This window comes from Ascaphus truei, chromosome 2 (genome assembly GCF_040206685.1).
Source record: "Ascaphus truei isolate aAscTru1 chromosome 2, aAscTru1.hap1, whole genome shotgun sequence".
Lineage (NCBI taxonomy): Eukaryota > Metazoa > Chordata > Amphibia > Anura > Ascaphidae > Ascaphus > Ascaphus truei.
Genome location: NC_134484.1, coordinates 234,704,956 through 234,730,802, shown reverse-complemented (window position 1 = coordinate 234,730,802; position 25,847 = coordinate 234,704,956). Strand labels below are relative to the sequence as shown.

Below are 25,847 nucleotides of genomic sequence, written 5' to 3'. Positions count from 1 at the left end.
TAGGCTCTTGTAACTTAGTAGTAAGATTCTGCTATACTCTCTCTGATTTATTGTACTGTATGTGGAATTTCTTTTTACCTGAATGGTGTGTGAATCTGAGGCTTGTCCGAGTATTTCCAGCAGAGCTGGATCAGAGACAAAGAAAAACCGAGGAAATACCAAACGTTTCTTCTCCAAGTATCCAGTAAGGGATTTCTGGCACATCTCCAGCTGTTCCAGCAAATGTGGCAACAACTGTGCCAAAGTCTCATCTCCAACACAGCACTGAACTATATTGGGTATCTCGTGTGCCCTCTGCATGATCTTCTGCCAAGATTTATCGATGTTCTGGAACCTCTTAGCTTCCTGAAATGTGTTACATGACCAACATAGTCAACATACACTGCACCAATCCAAGTATTACTCCACAAATATAATCTTTGTGAAAGCACATAGGTCACGGCCACTTTTCCAATACTTCAATCATGAACATTTCGATTGATATTACATTGCATAAAACTTTCAAAACCTCACAGGTCTTTTCTTCAAGTGTACATTGGTTCATTGGAGCATGATTACATTATTGGAAAAGTGTGATCTCTACACCATAATTTCATCTATGAAAAACTCCCTTGTTGATCCCCTAAAAGGTATTACAACTTAAAACAACTGTACTGTACACTTTGCCTGGACTAAATCCATTCCTAGATCTTTGAATAACAATAAACAACAACATAATAATTCTTACTTGAATGTAACATCCTTCAAGCCTTTTGCTTGGCATGACTTGAGATGTATGTATGAAAATATTTTTTTTATATAGCGCCATCTATGTACATATAGTAGCGCTTCACAGCAGTAATACAAGTGACATAATAATATAACACATAATGGGAATAAGCGTTTCAGACATAAAAGTAACATTAGGAAAAGGAGTCCCTGTCCCAAAGAGCTTACAATCTAAGTCTTTCAATAAGCAAGAGTGTCTACCATTGGAAATAGTTTCTATTTGGGGGCACAGGCTATTTCCTAGGATACTGCATACTGACAATACGCAGCAGGTCCTGAAATTAACATATACGTAACTTTCTTTGCCACATATTTTAGGTGTCAGAGGGTCTGCCAGAAAAGGACATCAATGGCAGTGGCATCTCCATTAAAAAAAAATAATAATAAAGATGATCTATGAATAGGGTTCTTGTACAATTTCAAGTTGTCTGTAACTTCCTTCCTGTGAACCAACAAGTAACAATGACCTATATTCTACTGTTACTGATTGTCCAGCCCACAGGTCTCTTGGCATTGACAGACAATGCCTGCCCAGTGTTATGTTCTGTGCTGCTGGACATGTGTGGTCCACCACGAAGAGACAGACCAATCCAAATAATGAAAAAAAAACAAATAAAACAAAAAAGACTCAAGCAGCACAACTGATGCTTTAAATATTAGAAAAGATGGGATATGGCAATGGATGCACCAGCAATATTTATTTGTATTATGGCTAGTGTCAGATATAAAACATATATACATGAAATGTGCAGATGCTAACAACAAATAACCAAACAACCATTTGGGGTGACTTTAGTCATACTGTATGTATCAAGGTAAAAGTGGAGCAATTCTGGGACAAAGAAAAATATCATGTTGGTTTCAATGCGATTTTTTACTTTGATACATTTGGTGCATTTTTTGGCACCAAAATTGCACCAATTTTGCCTTGATGCATATGCCCCAAATACTTTATCCATGTGTATCAACCTCTCTTCTTATTTACAACCAATACTATCTACATGTTGCCAATAGATCATACACATTCACCAGCCCTCTCCCCTACAACACATTGTTCTTTACTTTAAACCCAGAAATTTGGGCATACAATTATTATGTACAACTACATGTAAAAACAGAAAAGAGCCTTTGTTTGGTTATCTATTATTTACATATTACTTTTTGTTATATTTATTTTATCACTTAGTCGAAGTCAAAGTCAAACACATCCTCTTTCTTTAGACTATTCAAATGGGGTCATGCAACACATTGACATGCATGGCCATTTTTCAGTGACAGCCTTCATGCACACAACTCATCTATTACCAGTAAGAATAACAATATTTCATGGCATGGTAAAGGTTATGTCTTGTCCCAATGGAGACCGTTCCTTCCATTCAGCTACAGTACGCATATAAATCTTGCCTGCAAAATGTTTGTAACATAGATGCTGAAAATATATAGTTTTCGCTAAGGGCATTCTATGATTTATTTCCAAATTCCTGTTAGTCAAAGCCTCAGCTATTCCTTGCAATAATAAGTTCAGACTACAAAGCATGGCTGGTTAGAGAGAGACCTCTGGATTCTCCTCCGTTACATTGAGAATATAATAATTGTCCTTGTGTTTGCTGAGAATTAAAAAAGCAGACACAATTAAACTTGTCTTATGGCAATTACTGCTCTGGCATCAACATATGTTTGCTGATAGAGAACAAATTGCAATTTATATTACTGCACAACGTGGGGTCTTACGCACATTAGGCCTTCTTCATAACTGTATTATTAGCCAAGCAATTGTATAAATACAACATTAATGCAGTTTGTACAATCACTCAGCCATTTTCCTGTGAACTTAACAGTTACGTTGTTCTTGCTTTATTCATTGTCAATACGATAAATGACAATTTAGAGCAACCTTTGGGGATTTCTGTAGCCAACAGCTGCACCTTGATGCTAATGTAATAAAATTCTACTAAATCACATTTATAATTGCATTTGCCATTACAGTGTCATAATTACACTTCTTTAATGTACTTGTAAATTACTTTTTTTTCTATTGTTTTAACTATGATATAAAATACTTAATCAACAATACCCTGAGATCACATCATTATTTGGAAACCTTTCTGGTTAGTTTAAGGCATCAGTAGATGCTAGTGGAGGTAAGCTCTATAATCATATATGTCAACATGTAAAAGTACACACAGAGCTGCAGAGATTTTGTATGGAACTAAGGGACAACACATTTACCACTGACATGTACTGGGATGACAAAACATTCATTTATTTTGCAGTCGGGCGTCATGGGGTCTCCCTATTGATTGTGAGAGATGACCTGTGTGGCCATAGCTACAATGCATTTTCTATTGCTTTTGTAAATGTTATCTTTCCACTCTCCCCATAGTCTTTTCAACAGATCTTTCAATTTGTATCCACCAAACACTCATTTTCCTTATTGATCCCCCCCTTCCTGCAGTCCATAGACCCATTAGCTTTCCATCTATCAACACTCTGTGAGCAAACCATTAATACAACTGCACAACCAACGTACATTCTTATCCCCCCATGATTACCATGGGGTTTTTTTTCTATTCGAAATGCTCAAAGATTAAGGAGTTATTGATATATGGCATTAATTTGATTTCTATGGATGCCATTTCAAACACCTCCATGTGACGCCACGGTGAAAAAATAGGACAAGCCAAAACACAAAAACAATCTATTTTGAGTAGAGCAATGCAGATCAGTAATTAAAAAAGGGGGTGAGGCAGTGTTGCTCATCAGCCTATAACATACAGCAAGCCAACCCTTTTATCAGGATCTGTAGATAGACCATCTGAAAATTGCAAGCTTGGGACCAGCAGCATACCCAGAAGCCCAGAGGAGGCATCCTTATTACTTTCAACTGGTAGTAAGGCCAAGTGCTGCAACAGCTGCCACCTCAAAATACACTTCTACATCCAAAACCAATTAAACATAATTGCTCAGATCACTGTGTGCTATGCTTCCAAAGGCAATATTAATATCTCAACCAAATATTAAATATGTATCGTAAGGGGCTATGACTGTGTTCAGCAAGGCAACACAGCTGCCTCCGACACTAACGATGTTAGAAGGGATAATGTGTTAATTGTTAAAAGCCGATAAAAAATAACACTGCGCAGCCAATAGTAACACAACACCTAACATACGTAACAATGTTATTTCCAGGGGTTCAAACCATATGCTCTTTTCTTTTTTAAACAATATTTGTTTACCATTTTTGTCTGAGATGTTAGGGGGGGCGGGGAGGGGGAGGAGTACAAACCTGAGGTAGTTGCTTTGCAATATCACCACCCACAAAAACAGCTTCCAGATATATCCACAGGTTCTGTACTGTGAGCCAGTTTTCAATGATTTCGGTTGTGTTGGACAGCTTTTGCACCCACTGTTGAATGGTTGGCTTAAATGGGGCATTGTATCTATTAAAAATGAAAACTGTATTAAAACACAGACGGTATGTGATGTCAAATATATCTTGTATGTTAAAAATTAGTCAATGAAATAGCATATAATCGATAAAGGCAGAAATCTATCCTATATTAAAGAATGCAAATCCCATAGAAAAGACCTGTTCAGAATTGTGTGTGTTTTGTGTTCTTCAGGACTCATATTTTCATAGTATACTGCATTTTATATGGAAGTATGTTGTTAAAAGTCTCCTTTCCTTTATGTAAAATGTGCTTTCCATGCTTAGCCAATAAGAAAGCCATTACCTTCCGAAGCAACTAGAAGAGGAAGTATACAATGAAAGATACTCTGCTATTGGTCAATTTGCCAGTGTATGTACAGTATCTAAGCGCATAGGAGCAGGATGTGCTCTGTGTATGCGCTATCCAGTATAAGGCTGTGTCCCCGCTGGCGCTGAGCATGCTGTGCGCTTGGCGCTTGCTGCTTTTACTTCTTGTACTTGTTATGTAGACGTCCCCGCTCACACGGCGCGGGCACGTACGCTCTCCCAAGCTTGCGGCTTGAGGAGACAAAAAAAATGTGACTTTGAAGCGCGCTCAACATTCCCCCAATGCCCCCCCCTCTCCCGCTCGCGAAATACACAAGACACCCGGCGCTCATGCTTAGAGAGTTGGTGACGTCACCGCTCTCACGCATGAGCGCGGTCAGCACCAGCGGGGACGCAGCCTAAGACAGATAGATAGATAAATCTTTATTTATATAGTGCCCACAGCTGTACTCAGTGCTTTACCAACAAAATCAATAAGAAAGGAATTCCCTGTCCCAGAAAGCTTACAATCTAAATCAATCTCTCCCAATTTGGAGTGAACAGGGTATTGAGGGAGTGATTCACCTTTGCTGTAGTTTCGCATAAATACTTAAGTAAACTGCACAATGTGCATAGCCTGCAAAGTATTTGATCAAATACTTGATTCTCCCGTGTGACGATAGACTGCTGCTTTAAAGTGTTGAACTAATGCCTGTGTGCTTATTTCCTTAATTTCTAGCCTTTCACAAGCATTGATGAGAAATGTATATAGAAATTGTAGGAGTCACACTGACTTCAGCATAAATGTCAGCGCATGAATTTTCACAGCTGGCAGCAGCCGGGACATTGTTCCGTTCCTTTTAGCAAATTTAGCGTGATGGGAGCTTTACAATTTCCCTGTCTCTACCGCTACACTTTGAAGCTATTTTCTTCAATAGCATGAATCCACATTTAAAACTTAACCTTTTTTTTGGATGCTACAAAGGTCTGCAATGTGTGATCTTATTTGTCACCTCAAAAATGAAAGCTAAGAAGATGTAGAGATGAAATGAGAACAAGTCAACGGAAGCCCATCAGAAGAGCCACATAACAAATTCGGGAACTAGGCATTAAAATTCTGAAACATGTCTTTAGCAATACAGCAGTTCCTGTGATATGTTGATATGATCTTGAAACAGGTGCATTTTAGGCATTTTGACACTTTTTTTTTTTACTTAGAAGTTTTACCAAAAAGCACTTTAGATTTGGCCAACTAAAAGTCAGTCCATGTAAAGATGTCTTCACAAAACCACTGGCCACTGCTCGCAAAAACTGCAGTACTTGCAGTAACTCTGCAGAAAACGACTTGGTGGCAAAAAAAAAAACAATCATTTTATAAATCAGTATTTTTGCTTAAAAACAGAAGAAATCCAGAATTTGGTTTGTATGCCAGATGGAAAAATTAACGAGTTTAGTTAATGACACTGGCGAAATTTACCTAAAAACCTGGATGCCTTGGTTGGCCCAGACAGACATCCCGGGAGTAGAGAGAGATACCATCCTGCTATGATAGTTGCAGATGCGTTCTCCCTTGATAGGGGCCCAAAGTAGGTGCTACTAGTGATATTTAGCGACCTGAGCGCCCTCTGCGAGTGATCAGAGCTGGAGACTAGTCCCCCCATCCGATGAGAGAGCCCAGACAGGATCAGGGCTATGGTGAAGCTGGGAGTCGGGGATATCAAATATCAATCGACCCGGCGGGAGAGTGCCCCGCGCCACACCCCCTACCCCCCCCCCCACCCCCACCCCCTTCCTTCCTGTTTCCCCCTTTTCCCCCCACTCTTTTTGGATACGTGTTTAAGTAGAATGAAATGTTTTGGTACAATTTATTCAGATGCTATGACTGTACGTGTATGCTTTTGAAAAACACAATAAAACCAAAGTTATAAAAAAAAAAAAACCGGAAGAGATCTTGGGAAGTGAACAGGCTCTTGTGAAGTGCAGTTTCTCTTTTCAAAATTTTATTCAGTGGCCTCTATTGAGTGTGCTGTGATACCGTCTTCTCCTCGTTCGGGAGATTTCAGCTCCATTCAGCTACATGGAGCTGAAATCTTACCAAACTTGGTGGAAACAGCTACACAGCACATTGGAGAGGGGGCACTAATTTGCAGTAAATTCAGGAGGGATATTTTTATGGATGTTTCATTATATCGGTTAAAATGTATTATTTTCACAGTATGGCTATTATAAATAATATCACACAGATTATTGATATTTACGAGTACTAGTTATAATAAATACACATCATTCTGTTTTATTTTCAACTGTATCAATCAGGTATGCAACATGACGGGATGCATGAAAAATAATGGAAAACAACAAATATCACTTGTATGAAGTCTTCATACATAAGACACACAGTTTTTGAAGATGGGCATTTACTTTTAGCACGGAAATGTTCATGCACCGAAATAAACAAATAAAAAATCTTAGTATAAAGGTCACGTACAGTATATATACAGTACAGTATATATCTATTTCATTTTCGTTGTGTCAGCATCTAACATAAAAGATTTTTTACATTGATATTTTGATTTTCACCTGTTGCTCATAATGGAGCCTAAAATCATCAGACTGTCCTCCATCAGTGCTATCTTCTCCGAGGTGTCTGTCCCTTTCAGCAGCAGCTCTCCTCTTGCCTTGAACTGGGCAAAAGTGAAGACATGGGCGCTCCATTCATTGATAACACTCTTAAGTTTTGCTTCAATGTCTTTTTCCTTGACAGCGCTGATGCATATATCCTACAAAAAATATATATATAACATGAAAGTAAATTTCCACCCCACTTAGGGCCAGATGCACAAAGCTGCGTTAGCTTATTTAATGTAACATAACCAAAATAATTGTTACATTAATAATAACGCTTATGCACTAGAGAGAATAACGTTACGATAAGTTAGGGTTAACCACTGAAATAACGTATCGATACATTTCTACGGATGTTAGAGTAACGTATATGCAAATAAGATGCTAACGACCCGTTAGCCTAACATCGCAAATCTTCTAAACTCTATGAAGGTTAGTGCAGGGAAATAATATAACGATAAATAGGTCACTCCTCAACTTGTCATTAATCACAACCAGACCATGATTATCCTTTATCTCAGCCAATAGGCTATAATGACAAAGGGATGTAAAAAGTGGTACCCAAATATATTATATTGGTATGGTACTTTCAATTTAAATAGGTATGTCAGACCAAGAATATATATATATATATATATATATATATATATATATTGTGACAGAAACCAGGGGTTGGTAATAAACTCCATATACAGGGCTCCCAGGATACTGAACAGTTTCTGTCCTGTCTAAGCTGAACAGGGCAGCCTCGTGGTACAGGCACTCCATTCCACAGTTTGTCTGCTGCCTGTTTTCTGTCACCTGTCATGCTGATTAGAGTTCAGGTATATAAGACCTGTTTCCTGTTTCCTCTGAGCCCCGCCCAAGAGCCTGGAAGGCTGCTGAACTGCAGAGGGGTGAGAAAGCCTCTTTCCCAAATCGCTTCATTCATTCTGTTAGTTTGTCTAAAGACTGCAAAGGTACTTATTTTGTTGGTGGAAGTGGACAAGCCACTTCCAACTCTGAGTCAGGGACATCTAAGTTTAAGTTATCGCTCAGACGAGCAGCTTTTTGTTTGGCTTTGTTTTCTGTTTAAACTGTGGCAGTCTCAGTGCCTGGGACTGAATAAACCAGGCATAGCCTGTTTAAAGGAACAGTACGTGACGTCTCATCATTTAACCTACCCTAAAAGACCGTGTTCTAACAGTCCCGGACAGATGGCGGAGCCCCGGAGTAAGCCGTTTGTCACATATGGTGGAGAATGCGGGCAGAACACTGAAAGGTCTGGGGGTTAAAGAACTTTAAAAAAAAAAAAAAAAAAAAAAGAAGGTTTTTTTTTCTCTCTCTCCAAACAAGATGGAAGACGTGGTGAGTGCGCTGGTACGCAATGTCGCTGTCCAGAAAGACGCGAATGAAGCCCAGCAACAGGCGAGTGAAACCCAGCGACAGCTGTTAATAGCCCAGCAAGAGACTAATGCAAACCAGCAAGAGACAAACCGCCTGCTGAGAGTGGAGCAAAAGCGGTTCGCTCAGGGCTTACAGCAGGAACTCGAGATCCTGAGGGGGACTATCAGTAACCTTCCACTGGCAGAGGCAGCCCCAGTTCCGAAAATGACCAGGGCAAGCCACTACCTTCAGAAGATGGGACCCTCGGATGATGTGGAAGCCTATCTTCTCACGTTTGAACGCACGGCACAGAGAGAGGGATGGCCAGAAGCTGAGTGGGCTGGTCTAATCGCACCCTTCCTAAGCGGCGAACCCCAGAAGGCTTACTTTGATCTAGAGCCAGCCGAAGCTAACGTCTATGCAAAATTGAAGTTCGAGATCCTCGCCCGCCTCGGCGTAACCACGGCTGTTCGTGCCCAAAGGTTTCACGCATGGTCCTTCACGATGGATAAAGCCACCCGAAGCCAGATGTATGACCTCATCCACCTCGCCCGGAAGTGGCTACAACCCGAGATCAACTCAGCAAGCCACATCGTGGAACGGTTGGTCATGGACCAGTTCTTGAGGAAACTTCCCTCTGCCTTACGCCGTTGGGTCAGTCGGAGTGACCCCCACAATGCGGATGAGCTTGTGGCCCTTGTAGAAAGGTACAGTGCAGCAGAAGAGCACCCGCAACCCACAGTCGTGGAGCAACCCCACTATCCGAGGTTCCAGGACTCTTCCAGAGACGGTAAAAGGGTACCGGGGTTAAGGGGCGCTGAAGAGCGGCGACCACCTTCACGCCGCTCCAGCAACAGTGGTTCGCACACTAAGGGCAATAGCCAACATGGGGAGCCGGGAAAAGGCTCTAAGTGGGACACAGACTATGTACCTAAATGTGTAAATTGTCATGAGAGGGGCCACACAGCAAAAATCTGCCCACTAAATGATGAGCCCATGCAATGCAACAGCGTGGAACCTTATTCGCTGTTGTCCCAATGTATGGGCCCTAGCCCAGAGGACCCCTTGAGTAACCATCTGTGGGCATTTGTAAAGGTTAATGGTAAGAGGGTTCGGGCACTTCTTGACTCTGGGAGTATGGTCACACTAGTGTCCGAATACCTATTGCCCATTAAGAAGAAACAGGTAAACAGTTCACAAAGAGTGGCAATTTGTTGTATACATGGGGATAATCATGAATATTCCACTGTTGATGTTTTTTTTTAAACAGAATTTGGTTCTTTAGATTTCAAGGTGGGTGTTGTACCCAAACTGGCACATGATGTGTTAATAGGGACCGACTTTCCCCATTTTCTAAAAATGTGGTCCCCAGCTCAGAATAGCGCCCAGAGTTCAATAGCAGACCATAACGAAGTGTTAGAAGAAACAAATCCTTTCCCTTTTTCAGAAATGGAGGTTGACGAGGGCCCAAATAAGAAGGGGGAAAAGGAGGAGTGCTGTGAAATTCCCTTCCCCATCACTACTTTGGTAGGGAATACCCCAAATCAAGATGTTGATCAGGCACTTACCACCCCAGTACAGGATAAGACCCTCGCTGACCTAGAGGTCAGTCCTGGGAGTTTTAAGAAGGCCCAGTGGGAGGACCCCACATTAGCGGTAGCAAGGGGAAATATACGGGACCAGAATAGTACTCATGGCCAACCAGATAGGTCGCTTGCTTACCCCTACTTCGAGGTAGAGAACGACCTAGTATATCGGGTTGATAAAAGAAAATCAGTTACAACTAAACAATTGTTGGTACCACGGACATTCCGTAACGTAGTATTACACCTCGCACATAGTCATCCATTGGGGGGACACCTAGGGGTGGAAAAGACAAAAGAAAAGGTTCTCCGAAGCTTTTATTGGCCTGGGGTTCTGGCAGAAATTACAAACTATTGTTCCTCATGCCCAGAATGTCAGATCACCGCCCCGTTCAAAGCATACCGCAGCCCATTGGTACCCCTTCCCATAATAGAGGTACCATTTGACCGGATTGCTATGGATCTAGTAGGACCCCTAATAAAGTCTGCTAGGGGACATCAGCATATATTGGTAATATTAGATTATGCTACCCGATATCCGGAGGCAGTTCCCCTACGTAGCACCTCTGCTAAAAACATAGCAAAAGAGTTAGTACTTCTGTTTTCCCGGGTCGGAATTCCTAAAGAGATCTTATCTGACCAGGGAACACCATTTATGTCCCAAGTAACAAAAGAGCTATGTAAACTCCTAAAAATCAAGCATCTCAGAACCTCAGTCTATCATCCACAAACAGATGGTTTAGTGGAAAGGTTCAATAAAACCTTAAAGAGCATGTTACGCCGGGCGGTCGATAAGGATGGGAAAAACTGGGACTGTTTGTTACCATACCTGTTATTTGCCATTAGGGAAGTTCCCCAGTCATCCACAGGCTTCTCCCCGTTTGAACTATTGTATGGCCGACATCCAAGGGGCTTACTGGATATAGCCAAAGAAACTTGGGAACACGAGGTTACCCCTTACAGAAGTGTAATAGAGCATGTTGCCCAAATGCAGGACCGCATTGCTGCAGTCCTACCCATAGTGAGGGAACACATGGAGAAAGCTCAAGAAGCACAAAGGAATACGTATAATAAGGGTGCTAGGGTCAGAATTTTTTTTCCAGGTGATAGGGTACTAGTTCTGGTTCCCACCGTGGAGAGTAAATTCCTTGCTAAATGGCATGGGCCATATGAGGTCTTGGAAAGAGTGGGAGAAGTAAATTATAGGGTAAGGCAGCCAGGTAGGAGGAAACCTGAGCAAATTTACCATATAAACCTACTCAAGCCCTGGAAAGATAGAGAGGTCTTGTTAACCCTAGTACCCCCAGGTCCGTCAGAGAATCAAGAAACTGACCCAGAGGTTAGCATAGCTGAAACACTGTCCGTGCATCAGAAACGAGAGGTCCAGAGTTTAGTGAGAAGGAACAAAGAAATCTTCTCTACACAGCCAGGTAAAACTAACGTAATTAAACATGACATAGTCTCTGAACCGGGGGTCCGAGTTAACCTTAAACCGTACCGAATCCCAGAGGCCAAGAGAGAGGCTATAAGTTTAGAGGTTAAAAAAATGCTAAAACTAGGCGTAATTGAGGAATCCCAAAGTGGGTGGAACAGCCCTATAGTTTTAGTCCCAAAGCCAGACGGTACAACAAGGTTTTGTAATGACTACCGGAAACTAAACGCGGTGTCAAAATTTGATACTTATCCTATGCCCAGGGTGGATGAACTTGTAGAGAGACTAGGCAAAGCCCGATATCTCACAACCCTAGACCTAACAAAAGGGTACTGGCAGGTTCCCCTCACAGAAAGGGCAAAAGAAAAAACAGCCTTCTCAACCCCAGACGGCCTCTTTCAATATACTGTAAGGTGCTGCCTTTTGGCTTACATGGAGCTCCCGCCACATTCCAAAGAATGATGGATAAAATTTTAAAACCACATGTTCGGTACGCTGCCGCCTACCTGGATGATGTGGTAATCCATAGTGAAGATTGGCAGTCCCACCTTCCAAAGGTCCAAGCTGTGCTCGACGCAGTTCGGTCTGCTGGACTAACTGCTAACCCCGCTAAATGCACTATTGGTCTGGAGGAGGCCAAGTATCTGGGGTATTCTATTGGTAGAGGGTTACTCAAACCACAAACACTCAAAGTAGAGGCGATACAAAATTGGCCAAGGCCAGTCACAAAAAAACAAGTAAGGACCTTTTTGGGGTTAATTGGCTACTATAGGAGGTTTATTCCCAATTTTGCAACTAAGGCAACCCCACTAACCGACCTCACAAAAGCAAGAGGACCGCTAATGGTAAAGTGGTCCCCCGAAGCCGAACAGGCCTTTAGAAGCCTGAAAGAAGCTCTCTGTGCCCAACCAGTGTTGGTCACACCTGACTTCTCCAAAGAGTTCGTAGTCCAAACCGACGCATCTGAGGTAGGGCTGGGGGCGGTACTCTCCCAGGAGTCTCAAGGGGAGGAGCACCCCATCCTTTATTTAAGTAGGAAACTAAATCCCCAGGTGAAAAATTACTCCATAGTCGAGAAAGAGTGTCTCGCAATAAAGTGGGCTGTAGAGACACTCAAGTATTATCTGTTGGGGAGAAAGTTCCGATTGGTCACAGATCATGCACCCCTTACCTGGATGTGTCAAAATAGGGAGAAGAACGCTAGGGTGACCAGGTGGTTCCTAAGCCTACAGCCCTTTAAATTTTCTGTGGAACACAGGTCGGGGCACAAACATGGCAATGCCGACGGGTTGTCAAGGATGCACTCCCTAATATCCATGGTCGCTCACCCCTCGAGGTCTGAGCTGGGGGGGAGGATATGTGACAGAAACCAGGGGTTGGTAATAAACTCCATATACAGGGCTCCCAGGATACTGAACAGTTTCTGTCCTGTCTAAGCTGAACAGGGCAGCCTCGTGGTACAGGCACTCCATTCCACAGTTTGTCTGCTGCCTGTTTTCTGTCACCTGTCATGCTGATTAGAGTTCAGGTATATAAGACCTGTTTCCTGTTTCCTCTGAGCCCCGCCCAAGAGCCTGGAAGGCTGCTGAACTGCAGAGGGGTGAGAAAGCCTCTTTCCCAAATCGCTTCATTCATTCTGTTAGTTTGTCTAAAGACTGCAAAGGTACTTATTTTGTTGGTGGAAGTGGACAAGCCACTTCCAACTCTGAGTCAGGGACATCTAAGTTTAAGTTATCGCTCAGACGAGCAGCTTTTTGTTTGGCTTTGTTTTCTGTTTAAACTGTGGCAGTCTCAGTGCCTGGGACTGAATAAACCAGGCATAGCCTGTTTAAAGGAACAGTACGTGACGTCTCATCATTTAACCTACCCTAAAAGACCGTGTTCTAACAGTCCCGGACAGACGGCGGAGCCCCGGAGTAAGCCGTTTGTCACAATATATAGCAACTGTAAATATTACTGTATGTTCATTTGCATGTCTTAGACAGGTCTGCAACCCTGTCTTTCCCCATTGTCACCCAGCATACAGCACTTCCACTGCAGCAAGGGATTCTGGGAAATGACATGCAAATGAGCACTCAGTGCCACCTTTTGTCTCAAGCTCGTATTACACAAGCCAATCCTCAAGCCAATGCATGCTGTTTTAAACACAGCTTTTAAACAGAGGCTGGGATGAGATGCAAAGCCATTAGACCTACTCACATACATGTTTCAACCTTGATGGGTATCATCAGTGTGAGGCTGGTCTTAATGGCTAGCAGTTTTGAGACTAGACTAGGTAATCACCACTGTCATTAAGGTTATGGTGGGTAAAAAAGTGACAAAAACCCTCCACAGTAAAGCATAAAGCAACTGTAAATATTACTGTATGTTCATTTGCATGTCTTAGACAGGTCTGCAACCCTGTCTTTCCCCATTGTCACCCAGCATACAGAACTTCCACTGCAGCAAGGGATTCTGGGAAATGACATGCAAATGAGCACTCAGTGCCACCTTTTGTCTCAAGCTCGTATTACACAAGCCAATCCTCAAGCCAATGCATGCTGTTTTAAACACAGCTTTTAAACAGAGGCTGGGATGAGATGCAAAGCCATTAGACCTACTCACATACATGTTTCAACCTTGATGGGTATCATCAGTGTGAGGCTGGTCTTAATGGCTAGCAGGTTTGAGACACACATATATATATATATATATATATATATATATATATATATATATATATATAGTTATATATCATTCAGAATCACATCAAGAAGTGCATCTGAGAAAGTATAATTTATGTTTATGTAATAAACTGTATAATGTATTTATTTGTTTAAAGTTAATGTAGGCTATGTTTCGAACAGTTACCATAATATATGATTTATTATGTACTAACTAAATGATGTGTACAATGATATTACAACGAATTATTGGAATCATTACAAAGTGATGGAAATACTTAACATTTATTCATACACACAGTTTAAAGCACTGTGGCTGGAAAATAAATATAACAAAAATATAACAATTTAAATTGACAAGGGACACAAAATAAAAAGAAAATGATCTCTTCCTCCTTTTTCCTGCACATTATTTGGAACCAGGACCTTCTGGGAATATTGTGGGGCTCGGTGCAGGGAACTGATGCAGGGCCTCTCACCTTCCCCTTCGCCATGTTTTCCTTTAGTGTCCCTCAACATAGCGCCGCAACGTCAAATGCTGTCATGTTGCCATAACAACGGAACGTCACGTAACATCATGCAGCGTCACGTTGTTATGGCAAACATGGCACCCCCTGAGTGAGTCTAAGCAGGAGGAGAAAAAGCCACCTTCAGAATCCGAAGGGGCCACTTAATGTCGTGCCCCTTATGGTGTAGCTACGCCACTGTTACTAGGGGTGGACAGTGGGACTGCAATATATTGTTTTAAGTGTGTATATGTTTATTTATATAGCGCCAACCAATGTACGCAGCGTTTTACAGAATTAGCAACACAATTCAGAGTTAAACAGGAAGTTAAACAAAGGGAATTAGGGAGTCCCTGACCTAAAAAAGCTGAAAATCTGGGGGTCTCTTTGAGAATTTTATTTAAGATAATCAGGAATTAAAAAAAAAACAACAACAAAAAATCTGCTGTTGATTTTGGACCACAAGTACCACAGTGGACCTTAAGAAAAAAATCCTCATGACCCATAACACTGTTGACTTGCAAAATGTATAAAAACCGGGACTATTGGACAAATGAATCAGAAATGCCCTGCTAACATACTTGTTAATCCAGAAGGAAGAAAAAAAATAACATTCATTGTGATATTCACGTTCATATTGCTTTAGGCTGAAATAAACTAACCATATCAGTTACGGCTGAGTGCCGGATAATGTGCACTAAATAAGCCCTTTGGGAAGAATACAATTTACTTGCTCTGCAACATAGTATTCTCATACTGAGACACAGGACGGGGAGCTATTTGATTAATTTGAGTGTTTCTGTACTGGGCATGTTGTAATAATTAGGCATTCTTCTTATTTGGATAAACAGCAACCAATTACACACCGTAAATAACAAGTACATATTAGCACTGCAACATCATGAGACATGGAGCCTGTCCCATGGAGGTTAATATTCCAGTTGAACGGTTTGTGTAGTGGTTTAAATGTCAATCAATTAAACCTAAATACATAATAGTCTAAGATAAGATGTGAAATAGTCTAATCTCTCTCTTTATTGATGGATATTTGCAATTACTGTACCTAACGTGCAACCACGTGGCCTCATCTTTTAATGGAATTTTATTAGGGTGGTAAAACTTTACGAATGTACTCAAAAGATATCACAGTCCACTCGCTCCCATTTCCGCCACCCAATTATGGTTCTGGATGCACAGACATTATTTTGTGTATTTGAGATCCCTGTTTCCAGGTGCCACCATTATGCATATATGAAAGAAGCATATGGGAAATCCCATGTCGTTTTGGTTTTATACATCTTGTCCCATTGACGTTCCTTTTTAAAATTGGCCACATGCTTCACTGAAACATTTTTTTTTTGTTTTGGAGAAATATTTAGCTTGAACATTTTCTCTAAGGCTTATTACAGATGGCCAATATTGTGATTTTCTATAAACTACTTGATACTGTACAAACAAAGGGAACTAGGTACAATGTTATATATATATATATATATATATATATATATAAATATATATTATATATATATATATATATTAAGAATGCAGTAGCTTTGATCTTCTGGTCAATACAATTATTGATTATTGTCAATACACCTCCTTGCATTGTGGCTAAGGTTATATCTAATTCAAGTTTGTGAGAAGAGACTACAGTGATCTTACATTGGTCTGGTAGGTATGGTATTTACTCACGATTAGGTATGTACTGCGGTCGGTGAGGCTGGAGACTGAGAACCAGTGAGATGCAGTGGTCTCAAGAATCGCAAGCCCGCTTTCCGAGGCCAAACCTTAGAGTAAAAACTAAGATTAACCTTGATGCACTATTCTTCTGAAGTGCATATTAAATCAAAAAACACCCCCAATGCCGGGCGTTTCACCCTACGCACAGGATCTCTGCCAATTGAAGTTCCGTTCTACAACGTGCAGATGGTATTAAAACAGAAAAAGAACAAAATGGCGGTGCACGGTGAGATGAGTGAAGGGTGGAGTGCTAAATAAAAGTGCTGATGTAGCATTAATGATGCATGGAGTAAGCCTCTAACATGTTGGAAAAGTGCCATTGGAGGCACGAAATGCATTGGAGGCTTACTCTCTGCATCACTAAAGCTATGAATTAAGTAAATACTTTTTACATGCACTTCTTTAGCACTCCACCCTTCACTTATCTCGCTGCGCACCACCATTTTGTTCTTTTTTGTTTTTCCATACTTAACACTGTAAACAGATGCAGCGTCCGTTATTCGAACACTTCACGCGGTGTATACCTCGGAATACCCATGTCATGGCGCGGGATTTCTTCCAACCGTACCGCCTTAAGACGCAAGTGCAGAAAATGGCATTTTAGTGTTCTGGTTTTTAAACACCTGATATTGACACAGTAGCACAGTAGCACAGTACTGTACACATTACAATTCATTCATTTAATTGCATTTAATTGCACACAATCCATGAAATTCAAACAAAGCAACCGCGATAAACACTTGTGCCTGGGGCGATTGGAGGCATTAATGCCGTGTGGAGTACAGCAGCGCACACGAAAACGGCGCCGTGATTTGTTCAAATAACGGCCGCTGCATCTGTATCAGTCATGTCACTCCAAATCAGGGATTTTACTGCATCATTTCCTCAATTAAGAAGCAGGCTCCTAATGACTGTTATCGCTAAACAAATGCAAAATCATTCTGACTCCACTGGCAGGGTAATTGTGTAAGCACACATTTTGATTGTCGCTATTGCCATATATACCTTGCTAATGCCAGCATGTGATGCTTTTTAACACTACACAATGTCACTATCTTACACTGGCACACATACTATAGGGACACACTCATTCATGCAGCTGAACACACTGCACTGATGTTCTGAAATTATAAGCCTGTGTATTCTTGCTTATATCAAAGCTACGCCCATGGCATTGTTTAAAGATGTCACTGAAGTTTGGAACCAGATGCAGTGTTCCTATTGTTTTTTTTGGGGGGGGGAGGGAATTGTGAGAATCGTCCAGCTTTGCAAAAAAAAGTCACCAAGCTGCAAGGGGTTAATCTATATGCACCGAAACAGCCAATCAGGCTTTTCTGGCTCAAATTCTCCATTGACTGTGACAAGGAATTGCGGCCGAAAACCACACGATCTGCATCTGTAACGCGCATGGAATATGCCCCTAAAAGTTAATGTGCGTGGTCATGTGGCCGTTGATATACTGCCGAGTTTGCTAAATTCTGGAGAAATTGGTAAAATTAGCGAAATTCTCAGCAATGCAAACTTCTGGCAAAATTTTCGTAGATGCGGGAATTTTAAGAAAAACGTGCCAAAAACTGTAGCAAAGTAAGTTTCAACACATTCGCACATCTCTAGTATTTTATATATACTGTAGGATATATGTTAATAAGCCAAGCCTATCGATTTATTTTAAATTATGAAACAACAACAGAACAGTAGTAGACAACGTTATATTGCAGAGAACTTTCATTGTATTGTAAATTCTGTATTTTGCTAGTAATAATAATAATAGCATGTTCTTGTATAGCGCTGCTAGTTTTACGTAGCGCTTTACAGAGACATTTTGCAGGCACAGGTCCCCTCGTGGAGCTTACAACCTATGTTTTTGGTGCCTGAGGCACAGGGAGATAAAGTGACTTGCCCAAAGTCACAAGCAGGTTCCACTGCTTCAAACTCAGTGCCAGTCAGTGTCTTTACTCACTGAGCCACTGCTTCTCCCTGCTAAAAAAAGTCTGTTTTATTAATATAGTGATAGTATTTGACGACAGAAACTCTAGATGGAAGGTAATCTGCATTTAGTATATATGTAATGTTTCTACTTCCAAAAGTGCTACAGGTGCAATAATGAAAGAATATGCATATTATATGTCCTGTCTCAGACACCGGGGCCCTGTTTAGAGCAGCAATCCTCCCCCCAGAAGCCTGTTAATATGTTAATATCTTGACCCCTGAGCATGTCCGGCTTTTTTATTTTTCATGTTTAGTATGTAGCCCCCTGTAAACAGCACAGGCTATACCTATCTTCCTTCTGCTGTGGTAAGTCCTGTTAAGATCAGGCACCAGTAATCATCCTGGGTTTTCCCCCCTTATAGCCCTATCCTGACTGATAGACGCAGGCCTGGACTCTGCTGCAGGCGTGAGCACGAGGGGAGGTCCTGTTGACATCACGAGGGGCGGGGCTAGCTCTATATTTAGTAGCCAACTCCGGGGAGTAGTTTGTTCTTCTTGTCGTGCGAGAGAGCTCTTTGTTGTTCGTTCGAGATTAGTCGGAGTCTGGAGTTGCCGGTTAGTTATGCCGGGAGTATGCAGTGCCGCTAACAGGCCATGAGTCGAGAAATCCTGCAGATCGGACCGAGGATTTGGAGAGAACCACGGTTTTCCCCTGCGCAGAGTGCAGGTGAAAGGAGAGTGTACAGGATCAGCGTCTTTTAAGTAGAGCTGATAGAATTATAGACTTGGTGGACCAATGCCCTCACCCCACTGCCAGGGGTGATGGGGGAGAATCCAAGACCCACCGCGAGGCTAACCTCGGGGGTGGGCCACGGGGTATTGAAGCCCTAGCTCAGACCATCCTGCCGGAAGAGTGACTTGGAGGGAAGGAGAGGAGGAATTATCTGGGCGAAGGCGAGTGGCGTATAACCCGTCCTGGCTATTGTGTTACGGCTGTTGGAAGCCCCTATCGTTGAGATATTGTTGCATTGTCAAATAAAGAGACTATTCCTCATCCATAAAGACTGTGTGTGACTTGGAGAGTACAACCCTGGGACCCAAGGGGTTCTTCTATACCGGTCCTGTCCCATATTCCTGGGAGTATAGAAGATGGAGGCACTGCACCACTAAGATATCATGGAGGCTACCACCCCAGAAGCCCGGTCCTGGCTCCCCCACAACATCGCGGGAAGCTCAGGCCCTCCTGTTCCTCACAGGTACGCACCACACCACATGTAATCTGCCCTCATGCACCCTAGACACCACCGTAGAGTCTGGGGGGGTGGGAGATGGGTTACATATAGTTTTTAAAAAAAAAACATTATTTAATCTCCAGCTGCAATTTGCTTTGGGACAGCTCCATTTTAACCCCCTGAAAGTTAATATTTCAATGGTTTTTATCTCCGGAATGAAGCATCACATTTTAAGGGATTCGGAGCAAAAAACGATGGGATTTACTGAAATCTGACGTATATGTGCTATTTAAGAAACATGGTATCAAAATTGATGCCTGGTGGGACATTTTTATATCTACAACACTGTTGACAAATCACCACAATGTGTTTTACAATGACCAGTCTTTCTTGAATATGTAGAATTTGCTGTCTATCAATAAATCCAAACTGTAACAAATATTCTTGAAGCCAACTAAAAAATAATTCTAAGTCTGTTTCACCTGCCAAAGAACCAATAACAATGATTGTATTGCAATAGAAAATTCCATCTGGTTTGTTTTCTACTTGAATGAAATTCAAACTTTGACTCAAAATGTTGTGCTGAGACTGTTAACACTTGCTTCATATTAAACAATCCTCATACTTTATTGTAAGTGATTAGACAGTATGTATATTCAGAATTATGCTTTTAATTAAAAATACCACTTATGAGCACATTTACATGTCTCAAACAGGTCCACAAACCTGCTTTTTCCCAATAATAACGCAGCATGCGATGCTTCCACTGCAGCCAGGGATTCTGGGTAATGACATGCAAATGAGCCCTCCCAGTGAGTCACTTTTTGTTTCTTATCCATTTTAACATGGATGAGCCCTATGAGCTTCTGCCTGCCACATTACACAGCTTTTTCAGCAAAGCCTGGGTTAGAGAAGGGCATGATAAGCAAACCTACTCACAGACAGAGGTTTCGATGTTTTGGGTCTCATCGGTGCAAGAATAGTTATTGACCTTGCAGTGTGAAGCTGGTAGTGGCAACAAACCACGTACAAAAAGTAAGTTATGGTGAGGAAAAAATGGGACAAAAACCCTCCACCGTACAGCAAATAAGAATACCACTTCTGAGTACACTGACACATCTTTAATTAATTAATGCCAGAGGCTCTGAGTTGCACATACATACATACATACATACATACATACATACACACATGTAACAACATGGCTGGTCCTGTTGCTTTTCTGCCGCCTGTAACCCAAACCCTGATAGGTATTGCAAGCTGTGACATGATGATCTAGGGCTATTGATCACCTTTCTGCTGTCCTCTGATTGACAGGAGAGGAGGTGACATGGTGTGTGTGTGTGTGTGTAGACAATGGTGGTACAGACACTATGCCCTCCCCTTCTTGATATCAGGGGGAAGTGCTAAAAGTTAGTTGGTCAGTCCAGTCTGAAGTTTGAGACTAGAGGAAGGGCCGTGAGTCTCTCCCATCAGGAATGAGCGTGCCCACTCCAGCCAAGTTACGTGTCGCGCGATCTCCTCATCAATGTCACTTGCACGATGATCTCTGTCTTGCTCAGCATCCTTTAACTCCAGTACTTCAACTTTGGCGGAGTTCTCATCAACTCCAACTGTACCCAATGGCACCTATTTTTACAGTCAATAGACTTGTAGACTTGGGCCTCTCTTTCTTGACTCATTGATTTACTCAGACGGAAGCACCGCTGGGTAACCAGTGATGCCTTTCTCAGCGTGCAATAGCAGACACATTTCTGTCTCATTCTCAGACAATTCCAAAGTACAGGGAAACATTTTCAGGGGAGGAGAATCATGCTTCTGCAGCCAACACAACACAATTTCCTCAAAGTACAGGTCTCCTATACAGATGCACAAAGTAGAGCTCTACTCACTAGTTCATAATGAAGTTCTGCATTTAATGTGACAGCCAAGAAACAGTGAAAAAACAACGCTTTTCAATAGGTGCTGAAAAGTCCATTGGACCTGAAACGTTGTTTTTCCACTGTTCTTGGCTGTCACATTAAATGCAGAACTTCATTATGAACTTGTGAGTAGAGCTCTACTTTGTGTATCTGTCTTAGAGGAGACCTGTACTTTGAAGAAATTGTTTGTCATTCTCATCAGAGACTGAATCTTTATAGCGCCTGCTTTCATGGCAAGGAATCTACTTTGGACCACGTGGGCACGGTAGTACGACTGGATTTTTATTGCACTACTCCATCGTAACTGGGTCCTTGTATTCTGTGTTTTGTGGAAAGCATATTGTAGTACTGCAACAGCATTGCAGATATGCTTATAGGAAAGCACAGCTTGCTTGGTTATGACGTAGGATTTATAGCCGGACTGAATCACACTTGCAGCTTTCTTTCCTGTAGCATCTTTGTTGCTGGCACCACATTTGACTGTAGTAGAATCACAGATTACTTCAAGTATTCATACTTCTTTCTTTGCTATATCATTCTCCAAAAGGACTGAATAACCCGAGCTGCTTTACTCTGGCGATAAAGCAGACGAGATGTCTTCCCTCTCTAGGCAGACTGCATGGCGACAGTTACAGAGCATTTATGCAAATAGCTTTCTCTCTCCATCCTTCCTGGGATAAAAGCTCTGTAGCATTTCTGAAGTGTCAGAATGCTTTCCTCCCTTTGCTGCAAGATTAGTTCATTGGCGAGAGAATTCTGTTTCTTGAGTAAATCCTGTTGTTCTCTTCTCAGAGACACCACCTCTTCCTGGTGTTTGCTCAAAGCTTGCATCAATGCATCCTTCATTATATTTTGGAGCTCTGCAGATTTCTTTGCTAGGGTCACAGCTGCTTGACTTTTTCCGCACTTCTTTCTTCTGGATATACTGACTTTTGGGGATGGAGCAACCTCTCTGCTCCTTCAGGTCTTGCTCCAGTTTCTGGGCCTTCTCCGGCTCCCTCTCATACAGAGTCACCTGGCCTCTAAGCTCCTCCTCCATAGCTGTTCTGGTGATACTTACCGTGGCCTTCAGCTCCTCATGCTGCTCTACGGGGGGGGGGGGACACTGAGTATTCAGATGTTCCTGCAGCACCTGTAATTTGTTAGCAGCCTGGATACTTTCTTCCTGCAGAACTCACTGTTTCTCCTAAGCATCCGCCTGTTTCTCCTTTGCCTCCTGTAGATGCGTACGCAGCTCTTGCAGCTGGCTCTGCAGTATGTGCTCTGGTTGTGTGTGTTGCTCCAGGGAGACATGTTCTTTTCGCAGCACTCTATGTGCATTCTCCAGTGCTTCTTGCACTTCTAAATTTTCTTATTCCTTCACCTTTTCTACTCCGTGAAGCTTCTCAACTCCTCCACTGACCTGACCAGTCAAATCTGTTATCTCTTTTTTCAGATTTCTGTTGTCTCTTTTTTTTGTTTCAAAGCCACTCAGGACTTTCTCATAGGCATCCTTCACTGTACACAGCTCTGTGTTGAGACCGCGGACCTCCTGCCAAGAGTGTTCCAGCTCTGTGCTTTGAGCGTGAACCTCTTTCTGCGACACCTCATACCTCTGTTTCCCATCAGCAAGGAGTTGGTTGACAATGCCTGGTATCTCAGCAGCAGTAGCATTTGTAATCTCCCTTTTAGTTGTCAGTTTGTGGAACAGGTTCTGTAAGTGATGCTTTGTCCTCTCCAAAGATACACGTTCAGCAACCGCTGCGGACAGATATGTCTGTAATTCGGGATTAGTTTTTCGCTCCTTTTTCCATTATTTCAAGAGGAAACCAGCGTACTCCCTGGCAGATCGGAGTGGTTGAGCTGACCCGTCTTTAGCCTGGTTCAAGGATTCGTCTTTCTTTCGCTCCTCTGGATGGCGAGCTTTGTAGCTCATTGGTTGGTACAGATGTCAATCAAACCTATTGCATTCTTCTTTCGCTATTGGGGGCGTATAGGACTGGTGCACCTATCATGTATATACCATGGGAAAGGCAGGGGAAGGGTAGGGAAGAAAGGTGAACCTCTGCTCAACTGACAAATATGTATATAGTAATGTGGATAAGGTGCTTGACTGAGAATTGTATTGATAATAGACCGAAAGAAAAAGAACTCGGTTGGTATAGCACTGAGTTATCACTAGTGATTAATGTAGTTGTTAAAAATTATCTTTATTATTCAAATTAACTATTAAAATAAATGGTGCATAAAAAAGGATACAAATTAATCATGACACTAAAATTAGTGTCATGATTAATTTTCTTTCGGTCTATTAGCACCTATCATGTAGCCTGAAAGGCAAGCTATGTTCTCAGCACGAGAAAAACAAACGTGATAGTCATCTGACAGATTGCCTTCGTGGGTGTTGCCCTATGATGCGAGTGCTGACCACTCCCCCGTTGCTATGGATATCCTAGTAAACTCCGGTTCTAGTGTTGACATTCTCTTGCTATTAGTTTGCTAATCTCAATAACCCTGGAGATCAGCGCATAGGTGTTGAGTACCTATAGTATTGTAAGTGTTATCTATTGTTCTTATTTTATAATGCTAATTTTCACCAGGTCATAATAGTATATATGTTGATTAGCAATAACCAATTGTGGTGACCATACCGCTCAGCCTAATACTAGTATCAATAATAACTTGTAACAGGGTGCTATAGGACAAATAATCGACGTTTAACAAGGTGGGTCCAAAGAGAACCCAACAAAAGACAGGGGTACCCAATGTTAAATCCAATTGACAAAACATATATGGTAATAAGTATAAAGTTTAAATACTTCAATAATAATAATAATTACTTGGTTATTTACTTAAACCCTTAGGCCAAACCGTTGTAAGCCTGCATACCAACGTCAAGGTATAACCTGCATTTTTGGCTATACCTAGACGTTTGGTATGCAGGCTTACAACGCTTTGGCCAAAGGGTTTAACTAAATAACCAAGTAATTATTATTATTATTGAAGTATTTAAACTTTATACTTATTACCATATATATTTTGTCAATTGGATGTACAGTAGCATTGGGCACCCCTGTCTTTTGTTGTATACATTTGCCACACCCAATAGCACACTTTTTTGACATAAATATATATTCATGATGTGGTGGGTGTAGGAGTTTGAGCTAGCTGGGTGTTACGCCGGTGCTGCCCGCAGACCAGACCCGTCCCCTGTGCTGAGGTGGGACGTAGGGATACACGCACCCGCAGCAAAGGGAGCGTGTCCGGAGTGTGGTGTTATTGTTGCCAGGCCAGGTATAGTAGTGAAGACAATACTTGCCGGTACCGGTAGTAGAGAAGGAGTAGTTATTGCCGTTGCCAAGATCAGGGATGCCAGAAGTCACGAAGTCCAAGTAGAGCCAAAGTCGAGAGCCAGAGGGGGTAGTCGTCCAATCCGCGTCGATACCTGAGGAGTCACTGAGAGAATAGTCAAATGCTTCCATACAGAACTATGTCGAGCGATGAGTGATGGGAAGCACAGGCATAATAAAGCTGGGCAGGCCAATGGGAAAAGGGGGCAGGCCTGGAGGACTGCAAGGAGTCCTCCCTGATAGGAGAGAGGTGTTACAGCCCAGCTGAGTGTTATCATTGATTTGCATTGAACTGTGTGATGCTTGAGGGTGACGCCTCACTGCAGGTGCAGTGGTTAAAAGTGCTCTGTTAGGCGTGTGCTCTGTAAGCAGAGAATGCATGCACATAACGTCTGGGGCTGGCGTGCGTGTAGGAGGGCGTGGGCGCGCACGGCGCTGAGCAGAGGAATCGCCGAGGAGAGTGATCCCGCGACGGCGGCAGGGGAGAGGAGCCGTGGAGGCCGGTAAGGCAGGATTGATTTGTGTGTCCAGGGACTCCCTGCTGAGAGGGAGTGCTTTGTGTGGAAAGCGAGGAGAACGCCGATTCCTGACAGTACCCCCCTCTTCAGGAACGGCCTCAGGACGGTCCAAGAACGGTTTCTCTGGAAACTTTTTCCTGAAGGACTTAAGAAGTGCCGGGGCATGAATGTCCTTTGAAGGTACCCAGGATCTCTCTTCAGGACCAAAGCCCTTCCACTGCACCAAAAACTGAAGCTGACCCCTGGATAGACAAGAATCCAAAAGAGAGTGAACTTCGTATTCCTCATTATTTTGTACAGTAATGGGATCCGGTTTACGAGTCTGATCCGGAAAGAAGTGACTGGAGATAAATGGTTTTAAGAGGGACACATGGAAGACATTGGGAATCTTCATACTGGGTGGTAGTTGGAGCCGGAATGCCACAGGATTGATTTGTACACAAATAGGGAAGGGACCCAGGAACTTAGGTGCCAATTTATGAGATGGTACCTTGAGGTG

General features: G+C 42.3%; 1 protein-coding gene across 1 annotated transcript in view; it reads right to left on the bottom strand.

Annotated features, from left to right (window-relative positions):
* The window catches only part of LOC142487170 (dynein axonemal heavy chain 5-like), a 426,040-nt gene that overhangs the window by 263,432 nt on the left and 136,761 nt on the right, over positions 1-25,847 (bottom strand). The window contains exons 35-37 of the mRNA XM_075585972.1: positions 7,085-7,284; positions 4,055-4,208; positions 79-345 (exon numbers count right to left, since the gene is read on the bottom strand). Coding sequence (XP_075442087.1) covers positions 79-345; positions 4,055-4,208; positions 7,085-7,284 — 621 coding nt within the window. The remainder of the gene's footprint in view (positions 1-78; positions 346-4,054; positions 4,209-7,084; positions 7,285-25,847) is intronic.